Here is a 21,460-nt window from a genome sequence, read left to right on the forward strand (position 1 = left end):
GTAAATGTCGCTAACAATGTAAATAAAAAAACATTTATTTGCAATATATATCCATTCGCAATAACATTGATACAAATTTGATAGATATATATACATATATATAATATTTAATAGATTAACATGATTATAAAAATTAATAATATTAATAATAATCGTCTTCCACAACCGAAACGATTATCGCTTCCTTCTTTTTAGTTTACAAATGTGAATAATATGTTCCGTTCTGTTTTTGTTCGATGCAACATACGTAATAGCATTCACTTTGCAATTCGCAGATCTTCAGCAATACACGGTATTGCGTTCACGAAGGGGGATTTTATCATGTACATGTATACACATGCCACAACATACGCATATGTATATATTAAAATCTTATATGCCATTTGTTAAATAAACACGAATAAAGAGAACAAAAGGAGCAGGCGCAATATTTGCAAAAATTCAAAGAATCCTTCATGCTAGTAGCGAGTCGCAGAATATCACTCTTTACATTGAATTTTTTAAAATTTCTATTAAAGCACAAATATTCTTTCTGAATTATTTTTCTTCCTGCTTTTTCACAGTCCTTTCCCTGACAATTCAGTTATGGTCATATTATTATATAAAACAATATTTTTAAACGTGATAGTTGTAAAATAATTATTCAGTTTTTAGTTATTATTGGAAAATACTTTGATATATATTTATTGCAAACATAAGAATATCTAGCATGAAAGGATTAATTTTAACTGGCTGGACCATCAATTTATTTTACTTATCATTCTGTGATTTGCACAAAGTTGCATATTATTCATCTCTCAAAACTGAAATTCACAAATTAAATAGAAATAATCAAACTTCATCAAAGTTCATAAGATGACTGAATTAATTTACTCGCATGTTTTACAGGCACATCAAACAATTAAATAGTCCAACGAGTTAAAATACTATATAACGTGCTCCACTATAAGGCAAAAAACAGCGATATATAAAAGTCGGTTAAGTATTAATTAGTCTTCGTACAATTTGCACGATATACTTGTCCTGTTTCAGGTCACCGAAATGTTTCGTGCATACATATATATTATGTATTATATTAATATGAATTATATTAATATCGCTAGGCGATATACATATATATCGAATATATATATATATATATACATACATATACATACATACATACATACATACATACATATATATATATGCATGTATATATACATATATAACTATGCGTGTATACAGGCTTTCCATAATTCACAGCCGCTAATGTGAACGACCGACACTCGCAATATCGTCTCGTGAGATGGATTTTATTCCTCATTTATTAAGAGTATATGTGTGTGTATACAAGGCGTAATTATACAAATTTAGCAAACTATACTGTAAATATACATTATTTTTTAAAATATACTGTTTATTAAATAACATAATGAGCATTTTATATTCTGATTGCCTCGTTCAAAATGTTTCTTTCAGATATACTTTTAAATACTCTTCTCAGTGGCAAAGCGAGACAATTTCGCGAGTGTGATCGAAGAGACAAAAGTTGATCGGCTCAATGTGAGACGACAATAATCACCGAGATTTACTAGATGAAAAAACGACGAGATTAAAATACAGATCCTCTCACCGCTTGCACCCCGAATAACGTAACAACAAACGCTCGAGTTGTAATGCCCTGGGCTAACGCTGCGCTGCTTGCAGAAGCGCGTTCCTCGTCTCGTCTTAATTATTTTTCGAAATTCAATGCGAAGATGAAAAATATGTGAAAAATGTTTCTTGGCTTTCCGCGCTACTTCTACATTGCTAAGTTACACTTCTCGCGTTCTCTGTCCGTAGGATACTGGCCGTTGGCTAGCAGGATGAAAACGCGCAGTTAAAGTTATCAAATTTTCGAAATCCAAACACGCGTGACGTTCCAAAAATATTTTTTTAACCACTGGAGCAACCAATATCTTCGATACAAGCACAATTGATGTAGTAATTGATGGTATACTCGCGTTATGCTCTGCACAAAGATATTTTTCTGTACTATACGCCTACGTGGAAAAACTACTCATGCACATGCGTGGTTCTCCAATTTATAATCGCTCGGACCTGCGAAGATCCTGTGCAAGATATTAACGGAAAAATAACGCAGCCGCGTTATTCTTCAGCTCTAAGTCTTGGGAAACATCGCCAGAATGGCAGCGCAGATCTGCTGCGCGTCGGTTTCATGGGGATGAAGCGCCATGGCGGCTTGCACCTGTTCCTCAGGAAAAATGTTGGCGAGATGATAGTGCAGACGACGTCGCGCGTCCTGAGCCTGCGTGCCCCAGGGCACGTGCAAACTCGTGGGCGGCGGTGACGGCAGCAGGTTCAGCTGGGGATCCGAAGTGCCGAGCCTCTGCACCCGTGACGGCGGCACCAGAGTGGTACCGCGTGGTGGCCACGCTCTGTAAGAATCCGGGGCAGAAGCGATGCGCGTCACGTGCTGGTGATGATGCTGAAGCCGATCGGGGTGATCCCAGCTGAAAGCAAATTCGAGAACGCCTTTTTATTTAGCATGTTATGCATTATTATCACAAGATTATAAAGAATGTAAATTTTATATTATAATTTGCAATTATAGCTCTGATTCACGCGCCTCGGTAGCGAGCATGTTCGAATAAATCAGACCCACCTCATGGCAGTAATTGGATAGGACGACTCGTTGCTGGCGTGTCTCGTCAACGGTCGGTGTTGCATACTGGAGCGCGGAGGGCTGATGACTGATTGCTGTTGCTGCTGCGGCGGTGACTGACCGGCCTGCTGCTGCTGATGATGATATCGCCTGAGCTGATAAAGCCGCGGATCGCACGCCGGGTTCAGAGTCAGCTGCCGTTGCAATTTACGATGCATGTTTGCCGGCTCTGGCTCGGGGTTACTCACTCTCGGCGCGGCCCAATTCACTGTAGAGGGATAGCCTTCAGCGGAAATGTAACATGATTAGGTGATTTTATTTTTTAATTTTTTAGCCATTATATAATCTTAGAAAAGAATAAGAAAAAAGACAATAAGAATTATTTAAATAGAAAATTAGATATAAAAAGGTTTCATGTTTAATTATCTTCTTATTTTTATAGATTAGTTTATAAAAATCTGACTATTGTTGAGCGTTATTCTTCAGGATCATTACCTTGAGCATTCTGCACAATAGGCATCGGCTGGCTGTACATGGCGGGACTAGTTGCGGACAAATCGGACGTGACGTTCTCTACTGATCGGCTCTTCGGAACGGAAGACAAGGATTGAACAACATTCGGTGGCAGAGCCGACCTGGCCTTGCAGAGCGGTGGATGCTGCGAGGGGACGGACGCGGTCGTGGATGGCAGCGGTAGGCTCAAGCTGGGCCCACGGGCCTGCAGGTGACGCTGGGCATGCTCCACCAGTCGTTCCGTCACAGACTTGTGCGGGTGTGGACCCCTCTCGGGATGTCGGAACTTGCACTTGTTGCCGTACGTGCATTTCTGCGGGGATTTAATAAACGAACGTTTGATCCAATCCAATTCCAGAGGCAAGTATTGTTTAATTAGATTTGATTTGAGGAAAAATAATTTTTCTCTTTGAATTTTCGTAAAATTTTAATTTCAGAACTGTATTTTATCGTGCAAAATCGACGATGCGATGTAAATAAATGAAGAAAAGAAAAGAAGAGAATGAAAGGGAAGAAGATTACCTTGGCGTAAGGACACGGAGGCGCCGGATCGATCTTTTTAGGAGCGATCCTGAGGAAATTATCCAATGTAGGCCCGCTCCTGCCGAGCGGATCGTCCGGCGGCATAAATCGATCGTTCACGAAGCTGTACATCAGGATCCTTTCCTCGACTACCTTTCTGAACTCAGGATTTTCCTGTGCCAAATCGCGGTAATTGTCGTTGCTGACGACGATACCATCGACTTCCGCAGCCAGCTTGAGAATGTACCGATCGTCGTAGCATACCATACGCTTCCCACCCACCAACCTGCACGCATATTCAACATAAAGATATAAATATATATGTATATTACATATATTTTATAAACGATAGATTAATTTTTTCGAATCGCATCCAATAACTATCGAGTTTATGAAACGCTTTTAACGGCCTTTAACGGCAAATTACTGTTTGTTTCTGGGATACAAAGAAGAACAGTCAGAAGAAAGAAAAAAGAACGAAGAAGGGTGATGGGAGATCATTGAGACGATTTAAGTCTGCGCGGATAGATTAACATGGGGCCGGTTATTCCAGCTCTGGATAATATTAGCCGGTGGCAAAGTAAGTCCAGGTGTCGCAACACGAAACATCTTTGCCTCGTCCTCAACGATCTTGTTCTTAAGTCTACAAGTTTTCATCGTGGGGACTGGTAAATAAGTTTACGGATATGTATTTTTAATAACTTCTACGCGATTAGCATTTACTTCTACGTTATCATTATAATCAGTTTCATAATTCATAATAAAATATATTATATATAATTAATTTCTTCCAACTGATTCATTATTTCAACAAAATCATTATTCGATTGATTATTTTTGAAGACAGTGTTTTTCTCAGCAAAAATAAAATGCAACCAAGTGGATATAATCTCTTTGGATGAAACGAATTACACATAGATGACTTTTGCACCAACCTGGACGGTGTGAAGACCAGCAAACGGTCTTTCTCAAGTTCACCCAGGATCTCCTGATCAGCGACCGGATTATCAGGTCTGGACGCCTCCTTCCGCCACTTGGGTACGAAGACGGTGATCTCCTTGTGGCCCCTGGCACGGAACCAGTCGACGCAGATCTTGATGCCGCGGCAGGAGAACATCTCTTTGTTGCCGTGGCTCATAGCGACATTGCTGCCGTCGATGACGACGGGCCTCAGCCCCGCCGATGAGGTCGTATTCGTCGCCGTCGCCATTGTCGTGGCCAAAATCGATCCTCCGCCTTCATCGGCGCCCATCTCGGCATCTAAAAGACCATCGCTCTCCTCGGGACCGTCGCTGAGCCTCGGCGAACAGGTAGCTCCAAGCTTGATCAGTTCGGCCAACAGTTCGTTCTGGCCTGGATCCGGGCCTAACTTTTGCAGAGCCGCCTGTACCAGTCTCTCGGTGTAACCCAGCTTCAAGGCAAACTCCACGCGGGCGGTGTAACCTGACCAGAAATATTTTTTAATATTATCGACATTAAAATTTATACGTGAAGTCTTGTTTTTCTAATTCTTCTCGGGCCTTATGATACTCCACTTGAGTGGGAGAAAAGTTATAGGCGATTGCCTGAACCGTCGATTTGCGAATTTATATTTAGCATGCGAGGAAGACAAAAATAAATAGAAGAATAGAATTCTATTTCTATTTAGTTAAACTCATATTTATCTAGACTACTCTATTATTCCTGCGTTTATTTATATACCTTTTAATGACGATTAAATTCTATATAAACTGTTTTTCTATCTTCTTTTTGCTTGAAACATTCGAGAACTTATCATCGAACCTTTTCTGTCTACGTCTGTAGCCATACGGCAATCAGCAAGATCTAGAAAGACTCACCGGGACTTTGCGTGGGCGACGGTCCTTGGATGGTGACATACTCAGCGAACTCGGCTGCCAGAGTGTCAGACGCGGTGCGAGACACGTCCGAATGCGCCGCCGAGGACACCTGCGACTCCGCACGTGGACGTCGCGTCGCCGCCGTTCCCGGCATCGTCGTCCCCGTCGTCGTTGTCACCGTTGTTGCATCCTCGGTCTCGTAATCGCTGTCGTACGACGAGTCCTCAGCGTCCGGCATGCTGCCCGTACCCAGTACAGTGCAGTCCACGTATCTCTGCAAAAAACGTAACCAGATTTTTAATTACAAATATTAAATCGATAAATAGAACTATTTTTCATGGCACAAGTTGAATGAAGAAATTTGGAACAATTTATTCAGTCGAGAGCAAATTTTACTGAGCAATTCCAAGATTCATCGACGACAATTTTGACGCAGAACTGACGAAAGAAAGCAAGCAGAGGCTGGCGACATATCTAACGCAGAAGCAGAATATCCAAGTGTGTTTGACACAACGAGAGATTGGTTGCACAAGAGCGTTATTGCCATATATTCATGAATGGATCTGGGACTTATTGATACAGGAAATTCCAGAAGAAACCGAACGTCTAATCTGCCTCCTGCCGATCTATGCCTTCAGACTGCAGTCGGCAAGTCCGGTTCGGTTTCCGCTGCCGAGAGGCCGCGGTCATGTCAGTCACTGCTGCGGATCTGCCAGCGAAGTTCATTGCAGACAGATCTGCAGAATAACTCGCTGACAGATTGCGATCCGCTCGTTGGATACATTCACCTTCGAGCGCACGGTGTCTACGTGCCAATAAACGGCGGACAACGCGGAAACGAGCGATTTGCAAGTTGCAGCGAGTACGTGCCGACAAATAATAGCGGCCGATCCGTACTCCACTTGACGGCGCTATTTTCCTCATCGTGCATTTACGTTCCGTTACTTAACCGAGTCCTCGTTACTCTTTATGTTACGCCTGGCCCGCCATTATCCATTTTCTCGGCGCCGATTATTTCACTTGACTGTAATCCGATCATACGCATTCAGTTGTATGACGCAAACGTAACGCAAACAGAAGCATACAGGGTTGAAGTACATTTTTCATTGCGTAACAATGAAAATGAAGATCTAACTGGAACAATAAGAAATGAGAAGAAATATTATTGAATACTGTGACACATAGCACATTTAGCATCGCATTTCTTCTAAATAAAACATAAATTATATAGGGATTCTAGTTCGAAATATTTCTATCGCAAAATGCTTTCTTGTAGACATTTTGTGTACGATATAAAAATATCCAGTGGGATAAACGCGTAAGTAAATTTGTGCGTGGCTCGTTTCGGTTCGAGAAATTATTGTAAATGGGGCATAGCTCTCCCAGGTTGGCGGATGTGACCATTAGCGGAGATCCAGGTGAAAGTAGAGAGACGCGAGGGCGAGAGAGAGACACCGCATAACGGTCATCAGGGTCGCCTCCTGTTCCACAGGTATGACGACGTAATGTTACAGGTGTAAAGTGACAACAAGGATTTTTTTGCATATATCGCGTGCCGAATACGCATGTTGGACAAGTAGTTACGTAAGAAAACTTCAAGATCCCTGTAAAATTCCAAGTGAGCATACATTTTTTATCTTTGACCAAAATTACTTAATAGCTTGAAAATAGACGCATTTTTTACCTTAAAATGTAGTACAGAGAAAAACCTTTCCTTTTTACATAATTTTCCTAGGATAAAGTATTATTAATTATATTATATATAATATAAAGTTTTAATATAAATTGTGAAAAGAGCTGAATAATAAATCGTATTATTCTGAAAACGCTAATCATTTCTACTGTAAATGGAATAATAATTTTTACATTGAGGACCAATGTAACTTTGCTTGTAAAATTCGTGTATCCGGGTCTCAGTCCCTCGAGGGCCAGTCCCTTTCGTGTTCGAAAAGCACTGAGCACCGCCGATTTCGAAACTGAAACCGAGCGGACGACAGTGCATGCATGCCACGACGAATTTCTCGACAACCTTGCGTCGTCGCCCACCACTCCCGGATCTAGCCTAACGTATCGAGTACACGTGAAGAGTGACGACGGACGACGTGTACGTGGCGCACGCGACAGTGGAACACGTCCCGATCAAGTGCGGGAGCGACCGAAATCCGGATCTTGAAGTTTCTACAGAAAAAGAAGAAGAACAGGAATAAAATGAAGAAAAAAACGTCTGCCTTACACTATAAGTTGTTTGATATCTTTGGTAAACAAAACGATATTTCTCGTAAAGAAGTTTGTTTTGCAGTCTTCATCCTTCATTAAAATTTAATTAGATATATCTGAAAATGGTTCCTTTAATTTTTAAATCGACGCAAGTACAAATTATAAACTTTCCATAATACCCGTCGATTAACAAGAGATTTATTTTCCATAATACAATGCCCTTATAAAAAGAATCATAATAAATTTCTTTAGAAGGATACATCCCTGTCTGTACGTCTGTGCATTATTAAAATATTAATGAATCGTCATTTCAGTTTACATTTCTGTGGTCGTGGAGTTGCGTCATGGGATTTGCCGGAGACTCTCTTTCGGCATTCTTCACGTTTCCTGTGTTGTCAGAGATGTCGAAATTCAAGAGAAAGAACAAAAACATAATGACAAGAATCTTGTTTAACATAAATCACTTATTCTATGTACAAAAACTATTCCGTAATTCTCGAAACGATAGGTATAACAATAAAACCATAAAAGTCAGGAATGCTGTGCGCAATGATGTTTATAATATCAACAATTGACGTTGAGAAGTTTAACCCACGTAGCACAACAGCACCTGAAAAGTGCTCTGAAAGCGCTACTGCGGGTGCATGAATTCAGCGCTTTTTTTAGCGCTTTAGCGCTATCAAAATCCACTAGAAAAAGCATTTTATAAGCGCGTAAGACCGGCGCAGGAAAAATGCAGTTTTATAGCGCTCAAAGCGCGCTCAAAATCCGTTCAAAAAACCCATTATAAGCACTTTATAAGCGCGTAGATTAATACCCAGACAGCACACAGATATCCGAAAGACATCCATAAGATGTTCTTCAAAGATATTGAAGAATGAAAATACTACCAGTAAAATCGGTTTGTAAATGTCGCGTGAACTGATATCAGCGATGGGGCGCCGGGATCGGGAAGGGAAACCGCTGTGCACGGCGTCGACTTATTTCAGCATCGGCATTCAAAAGAAGAGAAGAAGAAAAGAATGCTAGATCGGTTTTGCGGATGGTTATTTGTAAGGTGATAACGCAAATGTTGCTTGCGAGAACGTGACGCCTGGCCTGGCCATCTATCGGTCGCTTGGTGAATCAGAGGTGGGAAACGGGAAGGCGATTTCACTCTAAGTTAGAATGAAGAATAGCATATGGATATACGAACATATCCATTTTGGGATAGTCCTACAATGTTCACAAATGTATATCCTATGGATATCTGTATAAGGTTCATGGATATCCCGACAAAAAATGGACATAAAACGGATGTCTATAGGATATCCTGTGCTGTCTGGATATAGTGAGAGAAAAGTTAGCGAAATAAATAGTCAGTAACACACAATATTATGTATTTTAATATATACTTATTTTAATGCATTGCATTTCCACAGCAATTTTAGAAGATGCATTCTCAACAGCGCTTTCAAAGCGCTTTGCACGCGCTGCTGTGCTACGTGCGCTTTCAAAGTGCTTTTTATGCGCGTGATTAACGCAAGTGTTTTTAAGTGTTTTTCAGAGTGAATTACATGTTTTCAAGCAACGTTTTAGTCTTAGAAATCATTTTTAGCACACTGTGAATCGAAATCCATCAAAATATCCACCTGCCAAAAAGTGCGTAACTGACAGCGGTTTTGGGAGGTGCACTCTCAATAGCGCTTTCAAAGCGCTTTGCGCACGCTGCTGTGCTACGTGGGAAGGTCCGCGATTGCGGATGGGAGCTAGGATTCTGCTAGAAAGTTTGCGAAAAGATAGATCAACCGGAAGACGTCAATTTTCCAAAGAAAGTTCCGTCATTGCGCGCTTTCTCTCCCGTGCTCGCTCTCCCAACAATATTATCATCCGCTTTGTATCGAAAAAGCAATGTTGTCTTTGTACCAAAGTTTTCACGTCTGTGCAGTTCTTTAAATTGTATCATACACATATAAAGTTCAAAATTAATTAATAATTAATCATTCGGAATATTTTTCAGAAAGCCAAATATTATTTAATATCTTACATTTCTCTTCATTATTATTTTTAATGGTATCTTTAAATTCTATTGCATTCTAGGGTGTCTCAAAAGCCGAGATCCATTGGCGCTCGTTATCGCTCAAGGCGAAGAGCTACCTTTGAGAATCTGTCTCCGCTTCGTCTTCGAATATTCCCGAAACTGGTTCCACGGTGTCTACGTGTGGGAGACACGTTACAGAAAAGGACGGGAAAGGACGGAAAGGGGACGATCCGGTACCGGTACGGGACCACCTAATTTATTCCGATATCTGCTCACGCGCCGCAATCACGCCAACTACAGAATGTACACACAGGGAGAAAGAGAGAGAGAGATCTTGCACAACCTCCACGTCATCCTTGTAACTTTATTTTCGATCCTTCCCTCTTTGTCTTCCGATAATTGACTTCAGCCGATTCTTATTTGTCCGCACTTCATATTCTTCTTGCTCTACATAAAGGAGCAAAGTTATATTCGGCGAACAGCAGATAAGTGACAAACTGGAACCGTTATATTTCCATTTCTTTGGATTTTATTTTTAGTTTACATTCTTCACCACCGATTTTTTACTTATTTAAACAAGGAAAAAACAGCCGCACCAATTTTAGATTCTGCGACGTTTTAACGAATTTGAATCTCAGCGAGCAGAATATCAGAAACCAGAATTATTGTCATCACCGAGTCGTCTCCTTTGCGGTCTCACCGCAGAAAGAAGTGGATTGGAAGAATCGTTTAATTTCCTTCCGTGGGAAGAATCCTGTCCCAGAAAAACTTACGCAAACCTTAACTCCTACAAATGATAAGATCATCAAGCCAACTGCATCTACAGTTGCAAATATATCAAATTATTACAAAAATGGCGTTTTAAGACGTTTGAAATCACTATCTGCTAATGAATGATATATCCTTTATGTTGCGCGTATTGCGTGCATTGACGTGCATAACGCGGTTAGATAATAAAAGATTCATTAGTGAAGTTAAATAATAAAAGGACAAGAGAGTTGGATAACAAAAACCTCTTTGGCTATAATCAATCTAAAAATCCAAGTCATTAAAAAAAAAGAGCTAAGGCTTGCAATGGATGTAAGAATTTGCTGCTCTGGAAGGAGTATCCGTAAGCGTTTGTGTAGCAGCCGACGTTTCTGCGCTCATCCTCGGCAAAGGCGTGGTACAGGATTCAACCGGATTCGACATACTTCCAGCCGAGCCAACTCGGCGCGGGCCGAGTTTCGAGTGATTAATGCGAGCCGATCGCGGCTGTCCACTTTGCTGTGCCTCTCGCGATTGCATGAAAGGCCAGAACGTCAAGTATCCCAACCCGGAAGCGAGCCTTCGAGAGCGCGCATTCACCGAACACGTTCGTTCGACCGCGATCGTTCTCTCATCGTTTCGGAGCAAACGGGGGGGGGGGGGGCTTCCATTATTGATCCTTTTATTATAGAGAATTTTTTTCCTTTTATGAGACATACGTGTCCTGATGAGCCAAAACCTTGCAAGAGTTTCCAGAGCCAAACGAGCCATCTAAACATTTTTCTTTAACAAAAATGTCAAAGAAGGCTCATTACAGATACATGCTAACTCTATCCAACTTCTATCTACTTTTAATTATAGCTTTACGATCGAGTCATGTAACAAAAAACTCAAAATTCCGTCTGTATTAAATTAATTAAAAATATAATCTTGCTATGTATACATATAGAAAATATATTTTCTCTCTTGAGATACAGTTTACCTGAAACTGTTTAGTTTCTTACTGGTATCGCGACATTTTTCCTAAGAAAAAATTACGAATTTTTGAATATTAGCTTTATCATTATTTAGCACATTCACTCGCTGTTTATACAATTGTTTATACGAGAACGGAACGCGATGCACGAGAAGAAAATAAAGATCCATCCTTGTTCTCGCATCGCTCAGTTATCAGACAATATCGAGCGACCAATTAGCGGCTGTCCAAGTGACGACTCGATGTAAACCGGATGACAGCTAATCGCGCGTATAATTATAGTCACAGTTTAACGTCAATGCGATTACGGCGTGTAACATCACGCCACGAGATGTGCGATAACGCGATAGCTTGCGCGTGTCGAAATTCGACATTGTATCCGGGGTAGCGATCGCGAGACCCTTTGTGTGACAACAAAACGACAGCGAGACAAAGTGAGCAATAGCTTTTAAAACATTTTTTTTAAACGAAAACGAAAACTTACATGTCATGCTCTATTTTTAAAATTGTTTCATCTAATTGCGCTGTTGTTAAATTACAATATTTGCTAGGCATGTGACAGCAAAATTCGAGTGTAGCAAAGAAAACGTTTCTCTCGATATTAAAAATGCAGAATTTGCTATTTTTAAAAACGTGGCACAATCAGTTTTGAATTCAAACCGGATACACCAAGTGGCTACTCTGTAAACAAAGTATCGAGCACTACTAACATTTGCAAATAACATCAAGGCGAAGAGCTGAAAATTTTTAGGAAACAAAGTTGCAAAAAAAATCAAACTGCAATTCTTATTCAAAATGCCTGCCTCAAGTAAAATAACTTCGAATGGCCGAAGGCTCTTTAAAGTATAATTACAGGAATTCTTTCGTTTTACGATCTGTAATTCGACAGACAGGCGATCGACGCGTTCTCGCGTGAAAATCGCGACGGGTCGATCGACAGATCCGGTAAGCTCACCTTTCCAGCGACTGTCATCTCGTCCGTGAATCACGAAGCGTAGATCCTTCTCACGCGTACAAGGATCTCTCGAGGAATGGGAGCGGTTTTGCGCTCCTCAACGGCTGGTCGGACGACAACACATTTCCCACGGATCACCATGCACCAACACACCGATCGCTAGTACGATCACGTATCACACCCTGGAGATCGCGCCCTATATATCTGGACGGACTGCTGCGCCGATCGACGGAGTGCAACTGTGCTCGGATGCGGGGTATGGGCGTGGAGATCCGCGAGCAACATCCGATCGCGGCATCAGCCGACGAGTGAATGGAGCAGCCGCGCGCGCGACGTGCCACCCCCACCACCATCACCGCCACCGAGGCGGCGCCTCCCGCCCACCCCCCGCGCGTGACCTGTGATAGACTTCATTCCGCCGCTCTTGTGATTGTCGCAGCGACCACGTGATTTTACTCGCCAGGGCTGTGCATGGGAAGGAAAACATTGGCGCGGGTGTAAAAATATTTTAGAATTATTTGCCGCGTTTGAAAAACTTTGTTATTATCGTTTCAAAAGCTTCGGCTTTATTATATCGCGCTTCACAAAGTTCGCACGAATAAAGCTGAAGGAATGTTTAAAAGAAACCAAAGTATTCAATATGACCGAATTTCGAAACTCAAAATTCTCAAGGAACTATACTATTTTAAAAGTCACTTATTGCAAGCTGATAATTGCGTTACAAATTTGAAAATTAGAGAACAAAAAGCGGAAATTCTTATCCAAACATATTCGCGAATATCTGCTTGTATTCTCGCCCTCCTCTTCCACTGCTTCGAGACAATCCTCACATTTCCAAATTATAAACAGCCATAATTTACAAATATGCAGCTATGCTCCATTAAAAAAAAAACTTATCTAAAGAAGGTAAAGAAGTATTTGTGACGCTAAATGACGCACATGCTCGCTGCCAATCGATCGCGAGCTCGGCTTGACCGCTCGCAAGGGAAAGATTCTGCGACTCGGGTCTTTGACCGTTGGTGCTGTGAAGCACCGGGCAGGTGGCACCTTGGATCACATACACGCGCGTGTGCACGCACGTAGGTACGTACGCACGCATGACCGCGCGCGCGCACTGCTCGTCTCCGGCACGGTGCACATAGGTCCGTCAGTCGACACGTACGTCCGTTTTCTCCGGCATCTAACGTGAGGGAGGTAGGTGGGGGGCACGGATACACACCCGGATCCGAGGTGTATCGCCTCGGGATTGGTCGCGAGGCGACAAGCGCCAGTGCCGTAGCGACGCGAGTTTTAACGGTGGCAAACGACGGTGTTTTGCGATTCTGAAAACGCTTGAACTCCTAAGCTCTTCATCGGGTGATGCACTCGATGTGGACGTCCATGACACAGTCTTAACAATGCTCCTTTAATAATAAAAAAAAAACAAAGGATTTATCGTAGCAAATAAATGTAAAATGTGCGAATGTATCGCGAGAGCTTTAAATGCAAAACGTTTAATGAGAACCCGGAATTTGGACGTGAATGTCGAGCGCACGAGCGCGAGGCATCGGCCCTGAAAACATCCGGTATAAAAAGGAAAGACAAAATATGCATAATCGATGACCGATAATTGGGTTGAACGGCAATGCGGTTAATCAAACAGATCCGCTTTTCCCTCACCCGGATTCTTCCTCCGCGATAAGCGATAAATCGATGGCCCACATCGGTCACCCGTCTCGGCAATCGCTCGTTCTTCCTGGTGAACTCGTTTTATGTATTGACTTTATATAATGCACCCTTTTTCTCTCTCGTTCTCCATCTATCTTTCTTCCTTTCTGTCTTGCACACGCGCTTACAATGAAACGTAAGCGTGGTATTTGCGAAGTTTCATGAATGAGATTCTTTCTTCCGCGTTCCTACGCTATGCACCGGCCACCGTCCACAATGGCCATTGTTTGTCTCAACAGAGAGACCGCCGTATGTGTCGGATTGATAAGAAAATAAGCGAGCCGACTCTAAGAATTGTACCTACAAGAACAGCAGGTTTACATGTAGTCTTCCAACTGTATTTTAGACTGTAAATAAATCCCCTTTAAGCGATCATTTAAGAAACTAAGAAGATACATAAAATACCGGCGTTCGATAAATCATTTATATAAATATGTACGTAAATTGTGCAATGCATTTCTCACCATTATTCGCAGAAGTCGTGTTCACTAATCGATGATTGATTACGCGGAGACTGATCGCCCGTTACGCTCGGAGGAGCTACGGGATCCCGCGGAGTCGGTATAGGATCTGCCGCAACCGGATGCGCTCCCGACTCAAATCGCGAGTTACTTATGAATTGGCGCAATAAAACAATGCGAGCGGCGTGGTAGCACGGGGATGCTTTCAATAGCACGAGGATAAGGCCCGAGGAGGGCCCTGAGACTCCTCGCCTCGAGTGGCCGGGGTAACGGAGAGGATCTATTATCTACCGGGTGGCCGTTCCGCCACGATCTTGTTGCATTCCTTTCCTGAGCCGTGCGGCAATCATTTAAAGGTACGCTCTTTTGTTCCACCGGCCCATTTCACCCGCCTTGAGGCCCCGTTGATCGCCCGCTTCCTCGTCCGTTCGTGGACGGGCCAAGCACGGCTGCGGATATCCGTGACTCACATACTGGGTGTTCCAAAAGAGATACGGGAACGTGAGGCAGGATGCCCCTTACTAAGGCTTTCCAGGTTTGCCCATCGGTTTCACGCGATAGAATTTGCTTGAAGAATACTTCGAGTCTTCAAAGCTTTCGATCCGTTAAACTTTCGAGTTATTTTGAACGTTTATCTGCAATTATGAGCATGAACTTTTACACTTTGCTGCTTTTTGTAACAACTAGCACTTTCTTTTCTTAGTAAAAGAAATCTATATTTATGCCTCGAGAGCAGCAGGAGAGAAACGTGACATGAAACTGTAAAACGGACAGACACAATTGCACATGTAGCACATGCGCAATGCAAGCGCAATGATATCTCACATGCCGCGGTCACAAAGATTTCATTTGAATAATATGTTACAATCGTGCTCCAAAGATTAGTAATAAACTCCAATAATTAGTAATAAAAATATGTTAACAGTGGAGCGTGAGGGAAGCTAATTGGAGAAATGCTTTACCGAATCACATTCTCACAATATCGGTTCTGAAATTTCAGAAAAAAATGAAGAATACGGAAACCTTTTCGTCGATTGCACGCGTGATCCCGGATGCGAGGAGAGGACTTGTTTGAACTCGCATTTATGCGCATATATTCGCATGTGCGGCCGCATGAGGTATCGGCTGGCCCACGCGTGACCGTCTGCACGATAATGAAAGTAATCGCGGAGAAGATCGCTAATGGCGCCGAGGATACCCGAATGCGCCTTCATAATCGACGTCGCCGAATAGCTCGGCACAAATTGTCAATAATCGTCTATAAAATACTCAAACAAAATTGCAATTTAGCTCATAAGTATTAAATAAATAAATTATGAATATTTACATGCCGAAAATGTGTGAAACAACACAATTTGCAATTGAATTTCTTGCAGAAATTCAACTTCCTGCAAGTCGCTTTCAAATCTCTGTAGAAAAACGAACAGATATTTTATAAATCAACTAAATTCCAAGAAAGAATATATTCGATAGCAATAAATTATTGTATTATCTCATCTACCTTGTAAAACATAAAAGCTTCAGCTAGATCCGATCGGCTCTTGGAATCCTCGAAGGTCACGGGATCAAAACGCGTGCGGATCTCGAGCACGAAAAAACGTGACAGCCGCCGCGGTGGAGAGACCGGCCGATCTCACGGAGCCCGAAACCGTGATTCGTGATCGACCCTCGGCCCTCCGGTGTCTCGTCCTATACGAATTTAAGTGGGAGACTCAAGCAAGAGAATCACGTCGAGATTCCGGATCTCACGAATCGCAACGGAACGCGACAGGCTTATTATCTCTCTTCTGTAACAGTATTAATATATGCAGTACTGTTTCACTGTTATTCAACAGTTTCCTTAAAATATATACAATCGTATGATGCTCTCGTCCTTCCGTGCATCGAGTTGATTTCGAGCGGCTGCGGCACGGCTGCGCGCGATGCATCCGCGAGAGCGAGGAGCGAACGAGATTATCGTGGGCGTATCCGCGAAGTTAACGCGGTGTCCGCCAGCCCGGCTACCTAAGTAGCGGCTCCACGCGAAGCGAGAACAGGTAGAACCGGAGCAGACACGCGCACTAAGCCGTCTATGCACCGTGCGAACGGACCTGAACCTGAACGCAAACCTGAACGCGCGCTCGGCGACGGAATGATCGAGAGGCACTTCTCGCTCCGCGTACGAGCGATTCATGTATCTCTCTCTCCCTGTTGCTTCGTATAAATCAAGGGTTAAAGCATAATTGGAATGATAAAGAACGTTGTATGTTAATAAATATTACCGCTCCGATAACCTTAATATCGGATCTCCAGTCAGAGAATCGTCTAGTTCGTTGTTATTATTCGTTGACTCGCTGGTAACTTCGATTTATGTCAATTTATGTAGAAACGTATTCATGGAACTTGTTTAAGGGGGTATTCTAGTGTGGCATGTCAGAAAAATCGAATTTTTTTGGCATATTTTGCAAGTATATGGTATGGAAAATATGTCTGCGAGAAGATTTAGCCCGATTCGCAAAATTAACAAAGTAATAGCACCTAATAGAAAATAACCTCTGGCGCGCGCTCGGCGGTTGGACCGCGCGGCACACAACAGAGCATTGCGTTAGTATTTTAGGTAGGGTCGGAAGATCGTTATTCTTTGAAGGTCGTACATTTGAATTGGAGCCTTTGTATAGTACAGGTTATATAGTACAATGAATCTCTAAATTCATTGATTTGGACTTTTGCTCCAAAACATCTCCATGCTGGCGTGAAAGTTGTTGAAATAGCAACATTCTTGGCAGTTATAATTTTCAATAAAGGATTTATGCCAATTTTCAAACTTATGAACGTGATGGGAGTTAGTATTGGTCAGCAAGCGGTGATGTACGCAAACTCCCGGAACGAAGCTCGTATCACCCGCTCGGAGCGGCGCTCCACTAACTTCTCTCGAGATCAGAGAATGAATCGCAGGGAAGAGAGATCAGCTCTGCAGGACTTCTACGAACAAGAGGAATGTCCCCTGTATGGCCCTGGACTAGCCGATTGATCGTAAGTAACATTATCTCTGTGTAATCAGTATGAAAAACTTTAAACGTGTTTTTCTCGAAACCACGTTTTTCAAATTGGTTCCCATGATATCTCAAAAACCAGTTAATCAATTGACTCAGGCTTTTGCACACATCTTCAGTATATGTGTGGCTATAGCCCCTACCACAATCAAGTCGAAATATTGTTTTTTGGAATTTCTACAGCCCTTCAATGGTGAAAAAAATGGCACAAATCGAAACTTAATTTTCTCAATGAAGTCATGTTTTAAATTTTCAACATTTTTTTTTCATTCTGGTACCTGCTATAGTCACACTCATACTAATTAAGAATCTCTTTGATTTTTTTGTTTCAGATGAGCAGAACAGCTGAAATCATGGGAACCATGGACCAACTTTTTTTTTCATGTTCTTATTTAATATCATGTGCAGCGCTTATTTATAGTTATTGTCTACTACAAAAATTTGAAAACATACACCAAATATGTATGAATAAGCAGGGAAAACCCTGCCTCAAAAAACCTTATACTTTTTTCAAAAAAAATTCACCAAAATAGCATACAAATTCCGCTTTTACACTAGAATACCCCCTTAACCTCGTTTCTAGACATTTCTGCGCATCGAAGCGGTCGACTCGACATGTTCATCATCGTCCTGAATATAGCGGCAGAATGATCGAGATATCGTTAATTAAATCTATCGAAACTATCTAATATCCAATGAGAAAATCCGTTTTCTAGTTATCCTCACTGAATACCCGTATACGTCTTGAAAGAACGAATGCCAGTTATTTTGACGGCGATGCAACACGAGAGTCGACACGAAAGCTCGACACGGATGTGTGCGGCGGTTTGACACTTGAGTGCAACGAGCGCAGCTGCATTCTTGCTGCGCGCGCGGCTCTCGCGACCCAATTATTGTCGCGACGCTCACGCGCGAGTCGAGACGAGGAGGCCAATGAGAGCATGAACACAGGCATGAACCAGTTCCGAAGCTGGGAAAATCTCTCGGCGCGGCGTTAACGCCCGGCTAGCCATGCCGCCAAGAATATTTTCGATTAATTATCCGAGGGAATTTATCTCGAGGGAGGAACGCGGCTCGACAGCGACGTGCGCTGGCACGCCGAAAAATCATTTTTCCCACGCATGCCGTCGCGATTAGAAACGCGGGGGCTCCGAGGTGCACGCGCCGCGAGCTCGATACATTATTGAGGAGACAAACGCGCCGAACTTTCCCGCGAGGGAAATCGACGTTCGCAGGTTTCACTTCACGTCGATCGACGAGGATCACTCAGGACAACGGTGCCGATCGAACTTTCGCATTTCTATTGACTTTATTATTTAATCTGTGGAAAGAAAGAAAGAAAGCGAATTGGATTGTACGTACCTCGAATTCTGTTACAAAGAAAGATATAAATTCAATCTAACGTCTTTTGTTAATAATTGCCTGTTGAAAGTTGAGTCTAAAAGGAGTGGTACCATTTCCAATTCGAGCACAGCGTAGAATTTAAAAAAATCCAGAGTTCTAAAGGCCATCTATCTCTCGATATTTCCTTTCACCCCTTCTAGAGATGACGTCATGTGTTACAAGACTCATCAAAACAGCTCGAGGCCAAGGATGCGAGCTACCCCGCGTACCATTCTAGTTCGAGGTCGAATCGAGATCGAGATCGAGATGTATCGATTGCTCTCGATCGGCGTCACCGTCTCCGCGAGACGCGGTTTTTCAGGAGCGATTGCTCTCACATATGCTGGGTGTATTCGCGATGCACACGCGTGCAAACCTGATGACGCCACGAGACGATGACGACTGACGTTCGTAATGATGAAATATCGAGGAAATAATCGAGATAATAATGCACTGACGTCAGAAAATTCACTCGTCGTCGTAATTGAAATCAATTTTCTCATAAATGGATATTAAGATGTTTTCTGCGACTTTAAAGAGAGCTTTAAAGATAAAAAGAAATAGCTATACTTCGCACAGTCTCCGTTTTCATGAAATTGCAGTTTGTACAGCTGTGTTATCAAGATGTCAAGATAATGTTCTAGAAAGCAAGAAACCGTATCAAATTGCTCGGTGAATATATTTGCAAATATTTCGTAATATCAATTTAGAGAAATTGATCATTTGCATCATAAAGTGTACATCGAGCACGATTACGGTTGCAGTATTCCGACGAAATTTACGCAATTCTTAGAAAGTTACGACAAGAATTACTCGCCTGGCTGCACAATGCTTCAGCATGCAATGTGTGCTTACGTACAGTAATCACTGAAAAATTCGTGAAAGTTCCTGTTTGATACCAGGGAAGACAAATTTTTATTTCTCTTTAATAAATCTCGCGCGCACATGTTGTGATTTATAACTCCTACCTAGAGCAAATCCGGTTATCTGTAATGCAAGATTGTCATAGTGATACCGTCGATTTTTTGGTTACCGACTTTATTACGAGTGCACGTCGTAATTGTAATGCATTTAGTAACTCTAATCAACCTAATAAATCTTATATTCAATCGACGCTTCTAACCTCCCAATTCGAAGCAGGCAATTTCAATCTTGAAGACCTTTAACTGCGGACGATGATCAAATCAAGGCGTTAATCACGGTGCGCGATTCAGAAAATAGATAGTAGAGATATAAACTTTCCAAAAAATACTAGTTATAACCATTTAAAGCTTGGGTTTCTCGCTACTATTTTCTTACACCATTTCATTTTAATCTAAACAAACTCATATGAACTTCGGGGACAACCCGATATTTTACATCAGGAGCATCCGCGTGTCGTCAGGCGGAAGAAGATAAGTTTCGTTCGGACAAGGAACGTCGGGGGATGGAGGCGAAAGGGGAAAACGCGCGGAGCGTGGCGTGGGACATCGCCGCGAACTCGACTCACCTGGACTCCGGCAGCGATCTCGTGCATCGCACTCGACTGGCTCCCCCCTTCTACGGTGTCGGCGGCGCATCCGGAAAGGATCCGTTGCAACGGCACGAGCAACAGATCATTCGCATTCTGGCCGCCGCGCGGCACGGAACGCGTCCGCGCTCCGCTCGCTCCCGGCGGCGGCGGCAGCAGCAGCTTCACGTTGAAGAGCCGCGCGATCTCCGCGGCGTGGCCGCGCAACGGCTCGACGTGCCGATGCGCCAGACGGATGTGGCACGTGGCTGATCGCGCGGTATCGTCGCCCATCATGCCGCGACATCGCGCGCGCCCGTGCCTCCGCGCGGGATCACGGCGACGCTGTCACGAGCCGAGCGCAACACCGCGCGAGGAGCGACGTGCATCGCACTGAGGCGTTCTTCAGTTCTTCCCGAGGACAGCAACCCCTCCTACCGAAGGAGGAAACGTTTCGCACAGACGAGAGGCGCCGACGCTTCCGCAAGCGCGCAAACAACGCTTTGCGCGAAACTTCGCTTGCTTTTGTTTTGTGACCGGCGCGGCGGTGCACAGTCGGACTTTTCAGTAACAAAAATGAGAAAAATATAATGAATGTTATACTTAAAAATTTATATTTTATCATTGTTAAAGATTCTGATCAGTCTTAATCATTAATTTTGATTATTAATTAAAGTTTCAATAATGGCCTGATGAAAACAGGCTATTCTTTCAATCTCTATTTTAGAGTTATGTAACATTGACAAGTAAAATGAAAAGGAAGGTGTTACCATCCATATAACGATGCACCAAGTTATCAAAACTGAAAGCAAACAAATATTACTTTACGAATATTCGTTGTACATTTAATTTTTACCAGAAAGATCAGAGATTAAAAACGTTGAAACGATAAAAATAATAACAGACACATCATGCTTAATGTTAACACATTATATTCAAAAAATGTAACATAA

General features: G+C 42.6%; 1 protein-coding gene across 3 annotated transcripts; it reads right to left on the minus strand.

Moving 5' to 3' along the window:
• Positions 1 to 7: 7 nt before the first annotated feature.
• On the minus strand, positions 8 to 21,404 carry LOC105279789 (probable ribonuclease ZC3H12D). Of its 3 annotated transcripts, none has more exons than XM_026971114.1 (7): positions 20,508 to 21,404; positions 5,521 to 5,794; positions 4,618 to 5,125; positions 3,683 to 3,968; positions 3,143 to 3,473; positions 2,648 to 2,915; positions 8 to 2,495 (listed from the first exon to the last, which is right to left on the minus strand). In XM_026971114.1, exons 1-7 carry the CDS (start codon positions 20,802 to 20,804, stop codon positions 2,144 to 2,146), a joined length of 2,316 nt encoding a protein of 771 aa, XP_026826915.1. In that variant the 5' UTR covers positions 20,805 to 21,404; the 3' UTR covers positions 8 to 2,143. The 3 variants fall into 3 exon arrangements, with proteins under 3 accessions (XP_026826915.1, XP_026826914.1, XP_011338113.1); XM_026971113.1 differs by having other exon boundaries at positions 2,648 to 2,930; XM_011339811.3 differs by lacking the exon at positions 20,508 to 21,404 and adding an exon at positions 12,436 to 12,764 and having other exon boundaries at positions 2,648 to 2,930.
• Between the last annotated feature and the right edge of the window lie 56 nt (positions 21,405 to 21,460).

The sequence above is a fragment of the Ooceraea biroi genome, chromosome 7 (assembly GCF_003672135.1).
Source record: "Ooceraea biroi isolate clonal line C1 chromosome 7, Obir_v5.4, whole genome shotgun sequence".
NCBI lineage: Eukaryota > Metazoa > Arthropoda > Insecta > Hymenoptera > Formicidae > Ooceraea > Ooceraea biroi.

Coding starts and splice junctions, on each gene's coding strand:
- LOC105279789 (XM_026971113.1), bottom strand. CDS start 20,804: ATGATGGGCGACGATACCGCGCGATCAGCCACGTGCCACATCCGTCTG. Junction 3,474..3,682: donor CTCCGTGTCCTTACGCCAAG/GTAATCTTCTTC, acceptor AAATCCCCGCAG/AAATGCACGTACGGCAACAA. Junction 2,931..3,142: donor TATTGTGCAGAATGCTCAAG/GTAATGATCCTG, acceptor TTTCCGCTGAAG/GCTATCCCTCTACAGTGAAT.